This window comes from Ranitomeya variabilis, chromosome 2 (assembly GCF_051348905.1).
Source record: "Ranitomeya variabilis isolate aRanVar5 chromosome 2, aRanVar5.hap1, whole genome shotgun sequence".
Classification (NCBI taxonomy): Eukaryota; Metazoa; Chordata; class Amphibia; order Anura; family Dendrobatidae; genus Ranitomeya; species Ranitomeya variabilis.
In genome coordinates this window covers 1,066,046,976-1,066,066,328 of record NC_135233.1, presented here as the reverse complement: position 1 = coordinate 1,066,066,328, position 19,353 = coordinate 1,066,046,976, and the positions used below count along the sequence as shown (strand labels likewise).

At 41.4% G+C, this 19,353-nt stretch overlaps 1 protein-coding gene across 1 annotated transcript in view; it reads right to left on the bottom strand.

Moving 5' to 3' along the window:
- Positions 1-2,072: 2,072 nt before the first annotated feature.
- The window catches only part of EVA1A (eva-1 homolog A, regulator of programmed cell death), a 519,112-nt gene continuing 501,831 nt past the window's right edge, over positions 2,073-19,353 (bottom strand). Inside the window, exons 8-9 of the mRNA XM_077291535.1 lie at positions 17,601-17,765; positions 2,073-5,309 (exon numbers count right to left, since the gene is read on the bottom strand). Of these exons, the coding sequence (XP_077147650.1) occupies positions 4,939-5,309; positions 17,601-17,765 (536 nt within the window). The 3' untranslated portion in view covers positions 2,073-4,938. The remainder of the gene's footprint in view (positions 5,310-17,600; positions 17,766-19,353) is intronic.

Genomic DNA, 19,353 nt, shown 5'->3' with positions numbered 1-19,353 from the left:
AAAAAAAAGCATGCATTTTTTTTCCGGTAAAACGCAGCGGCAAAAAACGCAAATGTGAAACCAGCCTAAGAAGTAAAAGTATCTACTGGAACATACAAGATCAAAATAAAATCACAACTTTTTTTATACATGTATGTATATCATTGGTGGTGTTTGTGCTCTTCAGTCATGAACATTTTCTTTTAATAACGGTGCCCTATTGTGACAAAGGCAATGACAAAGGAAGAAGTTCTTACATCTCTATATCCGTGACATTTCTAGACTGTGTGGTTCCGGCATTGGACGTTACACAAAGCCTGTGTGTCCTTCAGACTATAAACACATCACCCGGCACAATACCCACCCGGAGAACAGCCATCTTCACATCCTGAACACTTCTGTCTCAACTGGTCCAGTTTGTTCTTCAGTCAATCTCTCTTTATTCTCCATACAATGCTCACCGTCACCGCTCTTCAGACATCAAGGAACAGAAGTTACTAAATACCTGCTATTATTTAGGAGTTTCTTCTCCATTTCCATTCAAAGCTGAATTCAGACTTCTGCTAATTATTTTGTACAAGGTCAAACAGTGTCAACGCCGGACCCATGTGCGAGGACAATGTGAGCCTTCATTCCCTTGGCATACCCAAATTTATAGGTTTTAATATTTTACATATTTTATATTTGAAGAGTATTTTTGCATATTTAAAACTAAAAGAAAAATATTAAAGGGGGTTGTCTCTTCTTCCAGAAAATATTCAGATTAAAGTATTTCTGCAAAATGTTTACCAGGTAATAACATCAAATCGCTGGATGTTCCCACAGTAGGGCGAAGCGTTAGATGGCAATTTCTGACCTACTTGTTTTTTCTATGCTTTTTGAGTGGACAAATTTTGGCTAGCCTTCTGCCAGCACTACAAGTCCAAGAACCTCCTTCCTTTCAATTCCGAGCAGGCAAGTTATTAGTCAATAACAGGAGTAATACATATTGGGAAAATGTCTCAATATTATATCTGTGAGAAGAATGACAGGAGAACAGGAACAGGAGACAAAAACCCACCCCCACTTCCTGTAACGCAAGAAAGACCAACCCCCCACTTCCTGTAGCGCAAGACAGACCTGCCCCCACTTCCTTTAATGCAAGAAAGACCAACCCCCCACTTTCTGTAGCGCAAGACAGACCCGCCCCCACTTTCTGTAGCGCAAGACAGACCCACCCCCACTTTCTGCAGCGCAAGACAGACCCACCCCCACTTTCTGTAGCGCAAGAAAGACCCACCCCCACTTTCTGTAGCGCAAGACAGACCCACCCCCACTTTCTGTAGCGCAAGACAGACCCACCCCCACTTTCTGCAGCACAAGACAGACCCACCCCCACTTTCTGTAGCGCAAGAAAGACATGCCCCCACTTTCTGTAGTGCAAGACAGACCCGCCCCCACTTTCTGTAGCACAAGACAGACCCGCCCCCACCTTCTGCAGTGCAACACAGACCCGCCCCCACTTTCTGTAGCGCAAGACAGTCCCGCCCCACTTCCTGTAGCGCAAGACAGACCCGCCCCACTTCCTGTAGCGCAAGACAGACCCGCCCCACTTCCTGTAGCACAAGAAAGACCCGCCCCCACTTCCTGTAGAGAAAGAAGGACCAATCCCCACTTCCTGTAGAGAGACAAAGCCCCAGAACCACTTGGATTATGCTTGACTACAGAGACGGTGCAAGATTACATCTCTAGGAGCAGGCAGAGGACAGCAAGTTAGACAAAAGGGAGACATCTAGTGGCCGGCACATTGGAGAGATATTTGGGTAGTAAGAACAATTAAAATGTTCTAAATTCTTATTTTTAAAAAAGTAAAGTGCCTAGTAAATGAGAGAGTCATGTAAAAGTAGTAATATATAGATGACCCATCAAGACAAACAAGGAAATAGGCTGATAAGCGTCATTCAACTGCTGAAAGTTGACCATACCATGTGTCTCCTTCTCTACTCAGGACAACTCCAGTACATAGTAATTTTAGGCGGTGAACCCCATGAGTATTTGCATTTTTTTAAATATATATTTTGTATTACTACTTAAATTTTTAAAAAAAGTTATTGTTTTATTTGCTTATTTTGTTCATCACATTTGGTCTCCCTTTGTTTTCCACATACAAATGTTTTTGTTCCTTTAATAAAATATATATAAAAATGTGCATTGCCATTCATCAAGGAGACAGCTGGACAACAGATACTCAATAAGGCACATGGATTGTGCAGCATTCCCCAAATGCTTCTATATTTATGTATATCGAAACAGTTCAACTTCTCCAAGGTTGTTATCTGACAACACTCGCAGGTCAGGGTCACCGCAGCCACAGGGAGACTGTCTATATTAAATATAGGAATGAAAATCGAAACAGAGTTGGATTTATAATTTAGAACGTCATTAAAACTTTACCCTTAAATGTCCCTCTAAGTTTTCCCTGTGTGTTTCGATAAATCATAAGTACATGTGAACATAAACTTTGCAATATATCTTATTAGAGAAATCTGCTTCTTTCTCCTCCAGGACTGATCAGTCATTCTCAATTCAGGAGATGGCAGTCGGTGCTTTTAAAAGTCTATGGAGCGGGGAGGAGGAGCTAAAGGCAGGCATTATGCTGCAAGTTCTCATGAAACAGTTACTGTTCTTCCATAAATTTCCCAGAAGAGCATTGCATGGCAATTAAGCCTCCTTACCTTGGCATGCCTGAGCTGGTATGTCACTCTCCACAAGGAGAAACCTTACCCCATAGGCCCCAGTCCAGAGCCTCTCACCTAGCTATATCAGTTCTCATACTTTGCACTGAGGAAGGCAAATAGCCCGAAACACCATGTCCGCAAAATGAGATTTTGATTTCGCTTCCATCCCAAGTCATATTACAAGACTTGTTAAAGGGTTAATTGTGAGTTGTAGGATCACTACTTCCAACAGGTGGCGCTATAGAGTTCAGAGAGAGGATTTGAAGGGGCAATTTGCATATTCTTCCATAGACATTAAGCACCATTTCAGGAGAACTTGAAGCATATGGTCTATGGAAGAACATTAACTGTTTCAGGAGAACTTGCAGCATAATATTTGTGCCTCCTCTGCCCTCTACAGAATTTTAATAGCACCAAATGTCATCACCTATCTCAGTACCTGGAAAATCAGTCTTCACTGAATATAGACTTTGGGATTTAACTTTCACCACTGGATTTTACCTATGATTTGAGAATGAAAGCAGCTGAAGATATGTGACAAAATTGCAAAATTTTCATGTGTATTATTGATGGTTATTCTAATTTCCTATATTAAACTTTGGATGCACCATAGAACTGGCCAGTCAATGAATTTTCACCATCTTGATTTCCAAATTTTCAAACACACTAGGTCTTCTATGTCAAAGCTAAAGCCACTGCAGCAGAGTTTTCATGGTCAACATAGGCTTCACTTGTAGCCAAATCATTTTTGGAAAACTAGCAGTACATGAATGTGGTCAAGACACAATTTAATTTTTTCTTCAATTCTATTTACTTTGACAGTTTCAAATTTTGAAATGGTAAAGAAATAAGGTAGCCTACCCCTATCTCCCCCGAGAACAAATGGATTGAGTGTTGAAATTCATCATGCGCAATACTTCTTTCACCCAAAACCATTTGCCAGGGAAGAGTAGAGAGGTCCCTCATCTTTACGAGATAGTTGGTAAGTCCTGCTAAACTTACCAGGTTTGGACAACTTTGTTCTATTGGGTGTGGGCACCTTTAGAGAGGGGTCACTTTGACTATCACCTAGGGACTCACACAAACCTGAGCCAGTCTAGAAGGTATTGTAGGGTCAATAGTGCATGAATGAGGCTATGTGGCAGCTCCTTGATTAACGGATGGCTTGGTAAACTACTATTTGGATAAAATAATAAAAAGGGGCTTGTCAGAATTGGTCAAAGACATCATAATTTCTTTATTTTAAATCGGCAGTAGAGTGGGAACTGCAATGAGACTTTTGGCAGTCGCTTTTCTCCAGAGGAAAACAAAGGATTGGTCATCTTGGATTCCAAATTGCCCAGTACTTTTCACCCCTGACATATGCCATTTAGGAATTCCTAGGGTGTTGGCTGATTAAAATAAGAAAGCTTTCTACTTTGGTCTAGTGCAATGATCAGTAGTGATGAGCAAACGTGCTCAGATAAACAGATAGGATATCGGATGATAACAGCCACGAATCATGCAGCCATGGGAACTCGGACCTCTTACACTAGCATGCCCGAGATACTCCGATATCGCATTATCCGAGCTTGCTCATCACTAATGAACAGCCATCTTTATTTTGAACTTTCGGTTTAACCAGAGTTGATGCTGCCATTCAACAATTGCCGGAAAGGTCCTAAATTGTAAATCCAACTCTGATAGGAATTCTGTTTGCTGACCATAAAAGCTTATGCAAATACAACAGTACTTCATCCCTGAGGTGTCTGTTTTAAATGCTGCCAAGAACAGAAAGGTTTCAAACATCTATTAAATATTACAGACAAGACGATCTTCTGTCTGCAAGAAACAAATTGTTTTTCTGGTTGTTCTACCAAAAAGAAAAATGCCCAAAAGTATCCTGCATTGTATAGTTCTATTGTCCATGCTGGTAACATATCCCGAAAGGAGAACATTGAGAGTCATCAAGGACCAGCCTCGGACAACATCACTAGCGTCTCAATGAAGACTGTCACATCACCAGAGATCTATAAATTGTCCTATCCAGCAACCGGATTACTGGTAGTGATCTTCTGTCAATTGTTCTCTTGGACAACAGTAATAATTGTCAGGTTTTTGTTGTATTAAGGATCTGAACTCTCAGGAACTGCTCAGCTTGAACTCATAAATAATTGCTTCCACTGCATTTCCTGTTCCAGTCTCTCCGAAAATACAAGTTTCCCACTGTTAATTCCACTTTGTTCCAAGAACAGAAGAATCCCTAGTAATAACGGTTGAGGCTCCTTGTCCCTGGGATGTCTGGTTGTCCGTTCATCCAAATCTCACGAATGATGCGTTCCCTTTCTTCAAGCCTTTGTGCTCTCTCAAGTTCTTCTGCAGACGTAAAAACGTTCATATTTAAAGTCCTCTCGAAGCGTCTGTGCCTCCTGGCGGAGAGATCGGAAGTGGTGTCTGAGTCATCATCGCTGTCGCTGGTGTCACTGTCACTCTCCTGTTTCCTGGGATTCTTCTTCACAGATGACCTCCTACAGTCTGTCCTACAGGATATCCTCATCACTAAAGCCACTAGTGTCAGAATTAGGCCGATGCATACTCCAGATACGAAATACAAAGCAGCCCTCTCTGGATTTTCTACAAATAAATCAAAAAGACGTGTCAGAAAGAGGAAAGGAAAAAACCCCAAAAAACACACAAAACAAATCTATGAGCGAATTTATAACGAACGAGTTTGCGTTTTGTATTTTAAACCACCGTATTTAATTTTTGAAGGGACTCTAGCTACACGAAGGGTGCGCCAAGTGCCTGTGCTTTGGTTTGGCACCACAAAATGACTTAAAACTTTCAGTGCACCTGCCCACCTACTTGTTTTCCCATCTGTCATTTACACATGTAAAGTCAGAGCTGTCAAAGTAAGCCAGTGGCGGATTGAGATGCATGGAAAACAAGTAGATGGGAAAGTGCACTGAAGTGTTTTGGCCACGCCAAGTGTGCACCGAGTGTCTCGGCTTTGTTTGAAGAGTCATTCTGTGCTGAAAAACCATTCAGTACACCTTCCAACCTACTTGTTTTCCGTCTACATTTATTTTGGCTATCCTCGATGTTGATTCGCTAAAGTAAGACCTGTCAAGGGAGGGTGGAGATAGATGGATGGGAAACAAATAGATGGTGTGGCCAAACAATTCAGTGTCACTTCCCAAGGGTGAACCGATCAACAGTCCTTGGTTTGAACAGTTATTTTGGGCTGACCAACTCCCTTAAAATCACTTTAGATAGGCTACAAAAAATCATAACATTTAGGATATAATCAGATTTTGACTAAACACTTAACCAGTAGAGATGACTAGACACAACAACGAAAAAGGTGAATCAAACACGTGCCTTACAACATACACATACATTTGGGGTAAAAACGGAGAGGTAAAATCATGAGTCAGCATAAAAGTGAATATGAGATAAAGAATCCTACCGCACTTCTCAGTAGTTACTCATTAAAAGCCGGTTTCCTCCCACATTCCAAAGACATACTGATAGGGAATTTATCTCTGTCCCCATGGGGCTCACAATCAATGTCAGTAAAGCACTGTGGAATTAATGGTGCTATATAAGTGAGTAAAATAAAATAAATGTGTAGGGCCTTATTGTCCGATATATCTGGTGGCATGATCTATATGTTATTCATTTCATATGATGAAAGTTACATTAACAACATACATTCATAGAGGACCCGCTCTGGCCCTGTGCCCAGACCTCCGAAAAATGAAATTCCTGCTTGACCGATGTTTGACTTATCAATTACATTTTCTTTTGCCGTTTGTAGCTTCTTCTAGATTCTCGCAATTATATCCGCTCTTCCTGTACTGCGACAGCTTGGCAAATAGCCAGAAAACCAGAGCCTATGACAAATCATAGGAACATTGGCCCATTGTATGGTGTCAGTTTAGTGGGATTGTCCAAGTTCAAGTCTGCAGCCACTATGCGATTGTCTACCCTCACAGCCCACAGTCAGGATTCTCCATCGCCGGGAGTGGGACAGTCCATGACTGCTTGTATGTGATTTCCATATATGAAGTCACGTGCCGACTAGACATATGCGGTAATACAAGTAAACTGAGCGAGGCCGGGCACATCTACTCAGAAAGTGGCCAGAAGGATGTCACATATTTGCGGTCACATGGCCGCTTGAACCTGGCGCTGGAGAATCCTGACACCATACACTATGCTGCCAACAATGGCGACTCATGCTATGCCAACTACCTGTTCCCATACAGTTTGAATCAGCGTGAATCGGCCGTTAAATGAGCGTCAATCCACTTGCGGGGTCAGTGTTTGCTGGTCTAAATGCAATGGATTCACTTCAAAATCTGCATCAAAAAACATTTCCGATAACCTTTTTTATTGATTTCAATGGGAAATTCACATTTCAGTGTTCATACAATAAAGTGTTTGAAAAAATGTTTACCAATGAGGTTTTTAATATCTTATCTCAAGGAAAAAGAATTGGAAGAAAAAAAAAGTCACTTTTGGAATCTGCTCAAAACTTGACAAAAAAAAAAATGCTAAAAAAATCTAAAAAAAACACCACTTCAAAAATCTTTTACATGTTTTTCTTGCAGCTTTGTAACTTGACAGTCAGATCTGAAAACCTCAACAAAAGCCCATGGATTTCTCTTGAAAATTGTATTGTCATCATTTGGCTTCTAAAATCACGTTACATTGTATATTTTTGCAGCAAGTTTGGAAAATTGAGGCAAAAAAAATAGTTTATGCTGTGATTTAAAAAAAAATAAAAATTGTGGCAAAAGTTAGAAATTTAAAATGTATGATTGCACAGGATCATTTTTAAAGCCGCTCATTTACTACCAGACCATAGTGAAAAGAGGTTTATCTTAAAAAATGCAGATTTTTTACATTTGTTTTTTTTCTTTTTAGTGTGGTTTTAGGTGCATTTTCTGATGCAGTTTTTCTGCTGCCAGGTCTCATTTGCTTCAATCTGGAAATGCTGCAGTAAAAACCCTGAAACAAATATGTACGTGTGAACGCCACAGGTAAGAGAATTTGGAGTTTTTCCACACATACTCTATGGTGGGTTTATTTTTCAGAAACAAAAAAAAGAATAAAAAAAAAAACTTTAAAAATCTTTTTCACGCAGAATTTTTGCTACCAAGGTGAAAACACACAAGGGAAAAAATTAACTTTTTTTATGTTTTTATTGCAACCAAATCTCACTGATCTCAATGGGGAAAGTTAATACTGTACACAAACAACTTGATAAATGAGGAACAAATTTAGACAAGACAAAAAAAACGTCAATGTTGCCCAAAGCAACCAATCGCAGCGCAGCTTTCGGTTTTCAAAAGTGTTATTTTAAATGAAAGCCTCACTGTGATTGGCCGCATCATTTCCCTAGGTGTAAAAATAACAGTATGGCGTAAAAGAATAAACATAACAGGATAATGTGAGACTTGCACTGAAAATAGTAGCGCCTGACGTTTCTTAGTGTAACCATATGATGGTCTACAAAGCACAATACATATGAGAGGAATCCTATAGATACATTTACACCTAGGAGAAACGAGAGCAAAGTTATGAAAAAATGCTAAAAAGACAAACATATCTGTTTCCCCACAACTACCAATCACAGCGCAGCTTTCAGTTCTAAGATTACTTTTGTAAAATGTAAGCGGTGTTGTGATTGGCTGCTATGGGCAATATTTAGGCCCTAAAACAGACTTATGAAATAAGCTATGAAATAGACCATTATGAAATAGTCCGTTTTGCCCATAGCAACCACTTCCCTAAATCTACTCCAGGGCCTCAATGTTGCCTATAGAAACCAGTCACAACACTTAGAAATTAAAACTAAGAGCCCAGCTTTTAATTTTACTAATGGGTTGCTATTGGTAACCAAAACATGATTTTTCCTTAGCAGTTTTCGTACCTCAGCCTCCATTTTTTTCTAGGTGTAAGAGAATCCTAAGCTTCTTCCATAGGCATCGTGCCTAGTAGATCATCACACGGTTACAGTAGGACGCTTTGGTCAGAATCTGCGGCATATGGCGCTGCTGTTTACAGCGCGAGTCTCACATTATCCTTTCATGTTCAGACTTTTACGCTACAGCTGCCGCTCTTGGACCTTTTAAGACTCCGCTTGTAACACTACAACATATAAATAAAGGCATTCGACATCGTAGACCAGTAAATGGGGTTGTGCGGCTCGTGAAGGAAATTCCCGGTATTTATAGGAGCAGGACAGCTGTGCTGGACATGTAACGGCCAATAGTTTAGCAGGTGCAAACACTACGATTAGCCAGGCCAAATGTACACACAGCTATTATTTCATCAGTAGTTCTGATCACTTACAATGTCGCTGTCGAGAGGCTGGCAGACAAGTCAGTGGCAGCGAGTGCCATAGTCTACAGAGTCCTTACATAAAAAGAGCAGATGGCCGATCTGATTACGCTCCACAGTACCCAACTCTTAAAGCAACTGGATTAGGAAGGAAAGTTTAGTTCTATCTTTTTTTTTTGTGGGCTAAATCTGTAGACGTAAAAACGAAAAGCCTAAATATATATGGTTGAGAGAAAAGAAAGACATACTGGCAATCCCCCGTCCTATTAAAATCCACCATTTTGTTCAAGACATCAAGTGAAAACTGGCCGCAGGGGAGAGTGAAGCACATTAGACGGACGATGGCCATGTCGCCCCTGTCCAACGGGAGCGGCGACAGGGGCGAAACGGCAGACGTCCGTCCCATATGTTTCACGTGAAAACTGGCAGTGGAGAGTGATGTCTTAAATAAAAATGGTGAATTTTAATAGGACCGGTGAGCACCACCATGTCTTTCTTTTCTTGCAAATTTCATGGACTTGGTTAGGTGAGCCCCCGATACCTCTAGGCATGATTGCTCTGTCCAGCTACAATTATACGCGGAAACACACAGGTTTTGATGCTGGCTTAAATTTTCTTTGTTCGTGCTAAATACGGTATATATAGGGTAAAAAATAAATCATAAAACTGAGGACACAAACTACTGAAAGGACACAAGGAAACCGTGATGCTCCTGAATAAGTCAACACATGTGGTTGCAGTGATGTAGAGTAAGAGCTCATTCAGATGTCCCCGATTATCATAAAAGTTTTATGTTTGTTGTTGCATTTTTTTAAAAAAAGTACTGTATATTTTGGGGTGAATACCTGCAGAAGAGAAAGCAGTGGGAAAAAAAAAATGCAGCATTTACACACATGGGAGGACTAAATTAGAGCGAATTCCCGAGCTACAGAGTTTTTTGCAACTGAAAATCAATTTCATTCATCTGAATGGAGGTGTTTCTAATGAATGGGACAGTTGTGGATCTTTCTGCAAGAAAGTGCAAACATACCTTGAAGAGCATGTTCACATGATGTGATCATGCTGGGCTTCAATTCGAACAATATTCCAAAATTGCAGTAACCCTGCAACTATTTTACAGCATCTTGAGACAAAAAAAAAAAAAATGACGCACAACTGAATTGTGTGAAAAGCAGTTATGTTATACAGGTTTCAGGAAAATTACACTGTTGCAGGCCAATGAATTAGTATAAACATTTTTTGTCTTTTTGGAGTGTTACAAAAATAAAGCAGCTATATTTAAAGCATAAATCTTGACAATTGACTTTCATTAAACTTTATTGAAATACGTAGGTGCAGATTACATGCGTTTTTGAGGCACTTCTGCTTTGAAAATGCTAAAAAAACACGTGCGTTTTTTCACCTGTGTATTTTTTGCATCTAATGCAAGTTTATGGAGAAAATCCACACGAAAAACTCTGCGTACCTGCAAAAGAAATTGACATGCTGCATATTTGAAACATGCAGCACAGGTCAGTTTATGATGCGTAAAATTAAACCACAGTAGTCAAATAAGGCCCAGACGTGACTCAGAGGCTATAAGGTAAGGTCCCATGACTAGGAGACATGCTCAGGCCGTGGGTGAGTTTTATGGGGGAATATGGCATTAGAGTTTTTAAGAGGGCATTTGTTAAGAAATAGGGGCAGGGGAACAAGAAAGGGAAGAGGACACTTGACTGGAGATCAAGATGAAGTATATAAGTTGACCAGAAATGGTTAGGGGCAGCCTGTAGATGGAGCAGCGTCAAGACCACTTTGAATACTATAGAAGCCCTCTTCAGCAGCATGAAGTCCTTTGCATTAGAGAATAGTCCAAGCTGGCTCCTGGGGCAGTTATTGTTGAGCAGCTGAGTTGGAGAGGTGGCTGCGGCTCTGCCACCTCCCAAGCAGGTTGTGGCCTCTTGAGAAGCGGAGTCCAGAGGTGACTCTCAGGGTGAAGTAGAGACAAAGGAGCCTCTGGTGACTGAAGCACATCGTGCAAGCCAGCTAAGAGGTCCAGGAGGAATTTGTGCTAAAGCGCCGGCCCTGTGGTGGACGTTGAGATGCGCTCACGTCGACATGCCTTCTACCACGTGTGTCGGCATTCTGATGTCTCCGGGCACTGATACCCTATCATCACAGCATGCCAATGTAATGACAACAAAGGAAGCAAATGGCTCAGTTTTTTCAGTGCGGGCAACCGGAGCACAGGCTGGCCCGGAGGAATACCACCTAGGTAGTAGGTAGTGAGAAGGATCCATAACGGCTGCATCCATTACAGGTGGCAGACGGATGGAGAAGAGGCAAGCAGAAATGGGACACAGACAGCAAAAAAAGAGAAGGACATAGGAGGGCATACGGCTGTCACAGGATTGCTGACTGCAGACGTACAACTAAAGTGCCATCACCATCTCGAGCTACCATTATTTACAACACAGTAGCAGCTGGAGATGTACAGGGGGATGATGACCCAGCATAGGTTTCAGAAGAAGAGGGATTGGTGTTATTAGGAGAGGAGTCATAGTCAGACCAGCAGGGTATGCATGCAACAACTTTTACCAGGCTGACTGCGAGGCATGGTCGAAAGTCATGTGGTCATTATTTCAGTAGCATCTAGTGGGAATGTAGAGGCGGCACAACAGATTGCACATGTGGACTGTGTGGATACCAGTGCAGTGTCACACTGATTAACACTGCTGGGTTCATCCCCACCAGGACATAGTGAGGGGACATGTCTCCATTAGGGAAGGCTGGGGTTGTGGCTGTCGTACTAGAGTCCGTTGTGGATAGTCAGGTTGTTAAACAGGATGCAGCAACAGTATCGCTAGGTGACCCCATTATGTCATCAGCGAGTAACATGGATATGGTACGGATAGATGATAGAGCCCAAGGAGAGATCTGTTTTGACGTGACGGGCTGTTGGGGCACACTTAAAAACAGGACATAAAAGGAAAAAAATCTGGAAAGACTAATACGTCAAGATTTATTTCTTTATTGCCATTGGAGAAGTTTAATTTTAATCATGTGAAGCCAGATGAGAGCAAGAAAGAAGAACGGAGGAGATATAGTTTAATTTTTCAGTTCTTCACTAACTGGCTCCAGGTTTTTGCAATTCTGGCTAGTGTAGAAGCAGAAAAGGCTCCATAAAATTGTTCTACTTTGTCTTGTTATTTAGATGGTATAGGCGAAGGATATCGTATCTATGGGAGTATTTCTTGGTTGCAATACGATGAACAGGTCAGGCAAAGGAAAGCGGTTCGGCCAAATTTGCGCTGGGACCATAACAAAATTAGTTTGTTGGTGCCATTGACAGCACTGCTTCACAGTCCTTTCCAAGAGTCCCTCTAGAGTGAAAGGATAGTCAGCGGGAGCCCGTAGAGTGTGTTGGCATTTCAATGAGAAAGTGAAATTTTGGATCCTCATCTAGATTAAAATAAGAGTGTTCAGGATGTTTGAAGAAGGGAAAGGGTAAGTCAGGGTGATCTTCAAGTAAAAGGGAAGACTCCAATGTAAGAAGAACAGATGGAACTGCATCTAATTAAGTATCCAGACAAGAAAGCTGCAACTTTCTTGCGGGACTGTTTTCACATTTGGTTCAAAATTCCTTCTAGAGTCGGTAAGGTTTCTACCTTAGTCGGGAACTTAAATTCTGCTATAGTACATCCTGTGGTGGTTTCTGAAAGGTTAGCAAAGGAAGTGGAGTTGGGAAGGTTGGCAAGACCTTTCAGGAATTGTCCATTACCCCATTGAAGGATTTCCCTGATGGGTTTAGTTCCCAAAAAGGAACCTAACAAATTGTTTTCTCCATCACTTACTGGACTCAGAGGAGTCATTTGTGAATTACGGGATCAATCTTCAGATGCTTCCAGTGTCACATGTTTTTTGAAAGGGCGATTGAATGAGCTGGGCGGTTTGGAAAGGGATCCTTATCGGCAAAACAGACATTGACGTGGCTTTTCACTTACTACCGGTTCATCTGGACAGTTTTTACCTTTTAGGATACCATTGGGAAGGGAGTTTTTATGCTGAATGTTGTTTGCATATGGGATGCTCAAGCCATCTGCATATTTTCAGAAGTTCAGTTCCTGTGCTGAATGGGCTGTCAGAGATGTAACTGGTATAGTGTCCATTATGCATTAGACGATTTTCTATGTATTGGACCAGCTGAGTCCCTCATGTGTGCCGTTCTTTTAAGGACCATTCAGCAATTGGCTTGAAAGTTTGGGATTTTACCATCCCTGAATAAAACTGTAAACCCGACAAATGCCTTAAGTTTTTTTGAGATTAAGTTGGATACCGTGTCAATGGAGCGTCTCTAGCCGGCAGACAAGTTGGCTTGTGCCACCGCTTTGGATTCTCGTCTGACACATTTCAGCCGCTTAAGTGCAAATAGGAAAACGTTTTTTAGAGGTTTACAAAGGATGTTTGGATGGATGAGGTAATCTCTAACGTGGATTTTGATCTGGCAACGGATGCTGAGGAGTCGCATGGCTTTGTTGCATACTTTGAAGGAAAATGGTGTGTGGAGGAGTGGCCTGAGGCCATGGAGACTTCATAGGTTGACAAAAAACTTGGTGGTGTTAGAACAAATTTTTCCTGCAACAATTTGAAACCCTTCCGAGTTAGAGGAATAAAAAGTTTGCTTTTTACATGACAATACGGTGGTGGTACAGTACACCAATAATATCAGCTCAACCCCCCAGGTGGTTAACTTGATGTGGCATTTGGTGTGGCCTTGTTTGGAGCTGAATGTATCCCTGCAGGCATCTCATGGGCCCAGGGTCACTAATTAAATTGCGGACTCTCTCAGTTTCAGTATGGTAGGGTTCGAGAGCTGTCGCCTGTTGTGCAGCAGCATGGAGCTAACTGGCCACGCATTGAGGTTGGTCAGAGAATCGGTGACTCCGGTCAGTTGGGCGAAGAATGGGATTTGTGGCACCATTTGGAGGCGGCGGAGAACCAGTCTGATGAGGAAAAGGTGTAGTTGTTGCATCTGATAGAAAAATTCCTTAACTATACAGTTTTCCTGTTTGTTGTAAAAAATCACATGGCTGCATTAGCTTTCATGTTCAAATTAGCGGAGGGGAAGGTTGTCACAAAAGATTTTATGGTTAGGCAGGCGATGAAAGGTTATAGAAAAGGGGGGAGAGATAGGGATTGAAGACGGCCGATAACATTTGAATTGTTAGGTAAAATTGTGCAGGTATTGAAGGAGATTTGTTTTTCAGGGTATGGGACTGTTTATTGTCTTTTACACTAACGTTTTTTGGGGCTTTCAGAATTGGTGACCTTGTGAGTAATAACGGACATAGCCAGGCTAGATTAGAATATGAGAATGTGGTTTGCGAAACTGAGGTGACGTACTGTTGGTTGAGAAAATCCAAGATCGATTGTGGTGACACACTTCGATTAATTGAGCTACGAGCAGTAGAAGGATTAGTGGAGTGCCCGATATCTTGCATGAGAGCATTTGAAGGTGCAGGGGGTTCAAGCGGATCTTTGCCAATTCATAAGAATGGGTTGGCTGTCTCGCTTACAGTTTGTTTCGAACTTTAGGTGGTGTTTATTGGCGTGTGGTGGTGGGGTGGATGGGTCTAATTTTGAGTCCCCTTAGTTTAGGATAGGGGTGGCGACAGAAGCTTCCAGATGGAACCTGCCCCCCGATATGGTACAAAAGATTGGACATTGGGAGTCAGATACCTGTTGTACATTCGTCCAAAGAAGTTATGAATGTTAATTTTGGGTACATTTTTATTTGACATTAGGTTATGAGATTGAAAAAAAACTGTTCACACATGTCCATAAAATTCAACTGAGCATTTCAATCACACTAATACAGCCAGCAAATGGACGTGTCAATCAGACGTCTGTTTCAGACAGCACATTGCACGTAGAGTTTCACTGATCTATACACGCGAGTATTAAAAACAGGACCAGGTCTCCGATCCGCAAGACTCAGAGCAAGACCTATTCTCATCAGCTTTGCGGATTACATGCTGACGTTAAAGACAATGTGAATCCGTGAGACACAGATGAAATGAGGAAGACAGACTTTGGCTGGGGTCACACGAGCGTATATTCTCTCATGCAAGAGAATCGCGCTAATTATGCTTATGACAGAGTTTGAGCTGAGTGGCATCTTAGTATAATCCGATTCTCTTGCATGCAAAAATCACAGCACAAGTGCGGAGAAGATGGAGAACTTCATTTCTCCATCTTCTCTATTGTATGAGTCTGAGTGTCGGATAACATCTGAGTGCAGTCCAATGTTTAAAACGCACCTGTAGACTTGAACGGGTGTGCGTGATCGGAATTCTGGAGCCATCCGCAGCCTGCTGCAATTTTTTCCATAAAAAAACCTGACTCTTTTAAATAGTAACACTCACATGGACGTGGAAATCTAACCTAATTATTTAAATTAATAAAAAATTAATAAATCAACAATATTCCAGCGCTGAGCGTCCATGTGGTCTTGGCAGACAGACTTTAGCTTGCAAATAATGTGTCATCCATCCTACTGCAGACCTCAGGGCTAAATATTTCCAAATATGTAATAGCGTGTTAGCTTTACTTGCCGTTATATTTGGAAATAAAGTTCTTCAGACCTGAGCTCAAGCCAGAAGACATTACTCATCTACAAACAAAGCAACTAGAGACATCCGAAAGAAAAAAAGGAAAGCTTTCATCTATGAGAAAACGAGGCGTCTTATAATAACACATATGGATTACAGCTCATAATCACACTGAGGAGTGGTGGCTGAAATGTCTATTAGGATAAGTGGCCGTGTGCTGCTGTTCTGGATCCTTAGAAGAGTAGCTCCTAGAAGATGACACATCTCCGTTATAAGTGTCAGCTCATTTATAAGGAACCGGTCCCATCCCCATATGCTAGTAACATGCGGTTATGAGGTCAATCTGCAGGTCAATTAAGTTCTAAAGCTGTGCGATCGCCGCACTGAAAGCCTGGCTACTGGGAAGAAATTAGCTTTATTTTCCCCAGCAGCCACCGGTTTTAAAGTTGTAAAGACTCTGCTTTAGTCAATGCTCAGCACATAGTGGCAGGGTGCGGTTACAACCGCCACAAAACTGATTGACAGCCATGTCAGTGCAGAGGCGGCTGTTGGTCATTGTGGTAGGACATGGTTACAGCCGCCACTCCCTGTGCACAGAGCGGTGACTAAAGCCACACCAGTAGCATCTCTATGACTGAAGGCTGGAGACATTTACTTCCTGACGCCGGGCTTTCAGTGCAGCCGATGGGCAGCTTCAACCTACAAATTAACCCAATATCTGCAAATTAATAGTATTTATGGACATGAGAGATGCTCTATCATATATATATATATATATATATATATATATATATATATATATATATATATATATATATATATATATACATATATATATATAGCATAGGGATGAGGAGATCAAAGTTAGAGATTTGCATATCGATTTCAAGCCAATTGCTTCAAATTTCACACACAAAAAATCAAATTTAGATGCTCTAGAGCCCAGATTTATGCAATTTTATTCTCTCGACTCAAGTCTGTTGGCCATAACACTGCTACCTTTGTTTTTTAAGGAATTAAAAAAGAAATAAAAACATTATAAAATCACTTTTTTCCCCAGGCACCTCTGCTCCACAATGGGTCATCAGCTTCCTCCTTCCAGCTCTCATATCCTCTTCGGTCTTCCCTCTTCAGCACCTCCGATGAAGACTAAGGCTCAAGAGAAATCAAGTCGTTGCCTGAAGCTTAGTGAACAACGGAGGCACTAAAGTGTAAAAGAGACTGAAGATCATCCACTGGCTCACTTCCACTTTTTTCAAGAGGGATATGTGGTGCCAGGATAAATCAGGGGCAAGAAGAGTATAAAAATGGTTTATCCTTTAACACCTCTCTTCCCAGTCTGGAGAGACCTAAGAGTCTAAAGGACATTTACTAGCAACTCAGTTCCCACTAAATAAATTCTATACAAATTGATTATCCTGGACAAATGAGTGAATCTGTTGAAATTCACAGTCATTCTCGGGTTCAGGTACGAGAGAGCCTAATGGACACCAGGGACAAAAATTTAAAATTATGAAGAAGTTTACGTTGACATTTCATAAAATGAAAAGAATATTATTTTTTTTTTAAAATGGACAACTTCTGTAATGAAAAGCAGACTAATGATCGGTGTTTGGTTTTAAAGCTGCCCTATAAAGAATAGGAGAGAAACTGAAATCCACCGGGTGTCCTTTACGAGATGGCTGTTAATCCATTTTCCACCAGCTCCCTCTTTGATCTATTAGGTCTCTCTACAATTTCTAAGCTGCTGCCCTTTACTGGACCTCCATATTTCCTTAAGTTCATCACTTTCAGAGGTTCAGAGCAATGTTTTACTAAGTAATTACGGAGATTCTCTCCAACAGACAAGCTAATTTTTTGGCTGAAAAATTTGGTCATACAGTGCCATATGGAAGCAGATGGAACGCCTACAACTCCAAAATAACCATCAGAATGGTCAGTATGTGCTGTACATTACAGGCAAGTATGTCTTCGTACCACATACCTGTAATAAAGGAGTAAGCTGCCAAGACATTGCTGATCAAAGCCATCTCCGAATTGCTTTGTCCCACAGGTGCCATGGTTTGATTGGAGATAGGGGGATCGATGGCTCCCATAGAGAGGTTATTATCGATTGGGTAGAAGGCGGCCGCCTGTCCTTTCTTGGCTTCTGTAAAATACACAAGGAGAACAGTCAATGTTACTATGGTAGTTAATGTATACCACATATAGGTCACTCCATTATCTGGGACATGTAAGGTCTTTGATCTCATACAAGACAGAATCTAGCAATGAAGGGTTCTTAATGGTACCTGCAAGGTGGGTAATACGGACAACTCCGATCTCACACTTCGATAACCTCAAAACAGGATAGGTGATTAATGTATAAAATGCAATAGGAAAAGAATAGCCGGTCTATTGCAAGTCTTTCTCCCCCGTTGTGGGGTATCCGGCTGGAGCTGCGGGGACCTGAGCACTTATTTCCTCCTCATTGGGACGGCCGCTGGCGCTCCTTCTACAAACCGCCATTTGTTGTTCTACAAATGTATAAAATGAGCACTGTGATCAAATGAAAGGAGGTGTAACCAGTGTGAGACATGTATGTAATGACTGATGGTGTGCTCTCCTGATCTACATGTTTCACACTGGTAATGCCCAGGATCGGACTGGCCCACAGGGGAACAGGAGAAGCCTCCGGTAGGCCCCTGTCAAGGAATGCTAATGGAGTAGTAATATTACATATGATTCATTGGAGAGAAAAAAGGTATCATCTAATTATTCAATAAAAAAGTAGGCCAAATTAATATTAGATCAAAGCAAATGTACATTTGTGCACTAGGTTCAGGTTATTTTGCATGTAGCTCAATCGAAGTTATTTGTGGGCCTTTGATAAACCAGTCCAACACTGCTTTAAGAGATTACATAAAATTTAATGGGGCATCACCAGATTCTCAGGGAGATCTATTACGGCCCATAGATCTTAACAGCTCATTTACATATTAAGAAAAAAGGTGAATTTTTCAGGAATAAAACTTTGGATTGCAGAGATCAAGGTATCATTTTATTCAACTCTCTATGACCTTCATGAGCATATAGACGTTTAGCAAGGTTGATCCTACTGACAGATTCCCTTTAAAGGCACTGCCTAATGTAATATTCATTGTGGAGTTTCCCTTCCAGAGTACGAGAAGATCACCGTCTGGGAGAAGCGTGACTTGAGAGGCCGATATATTTTCTTGCCGAGTTTTACAGAACACAACCAGAACTCTTCTCCAACATAAACCTCTCAGCTAATGAGCTAAACAAGAGACCATACTGGACACCGTCTCGCTGACTTTCTCCAGACCTGGATCCGAGACCTCTGCTCTATGTCTGGAGCCAATTAGACCCGAGACAGATGTATTAATCACTTCCTCTCATACAGGCTTATTAAAATTACACAGACCGCTTCTGGCAGGACCGTTCCACTTGGACGACTATCAGATACCGAAATCAACTATTTTATTGGAAACACACAGGTTCTCCATTTTGGACAATCTCTACTTGCTGTAAATTAACAGATCAGATTGTATCCTCCTGCTGGGATCTCTAGCCGTAATCCTTTCCCTTTCTCATAGATGTTACTATCAGATAGAGCTTGTAAAATCAAGCAATTTTGCAATTAACAGTTTATTAAAATTTGCAGCGGTTTTTCAGGTATTAACTAGTTTAGAGCATGTTGCCTAGGAGACCGACCACCACTGCCATCATACTTGTTA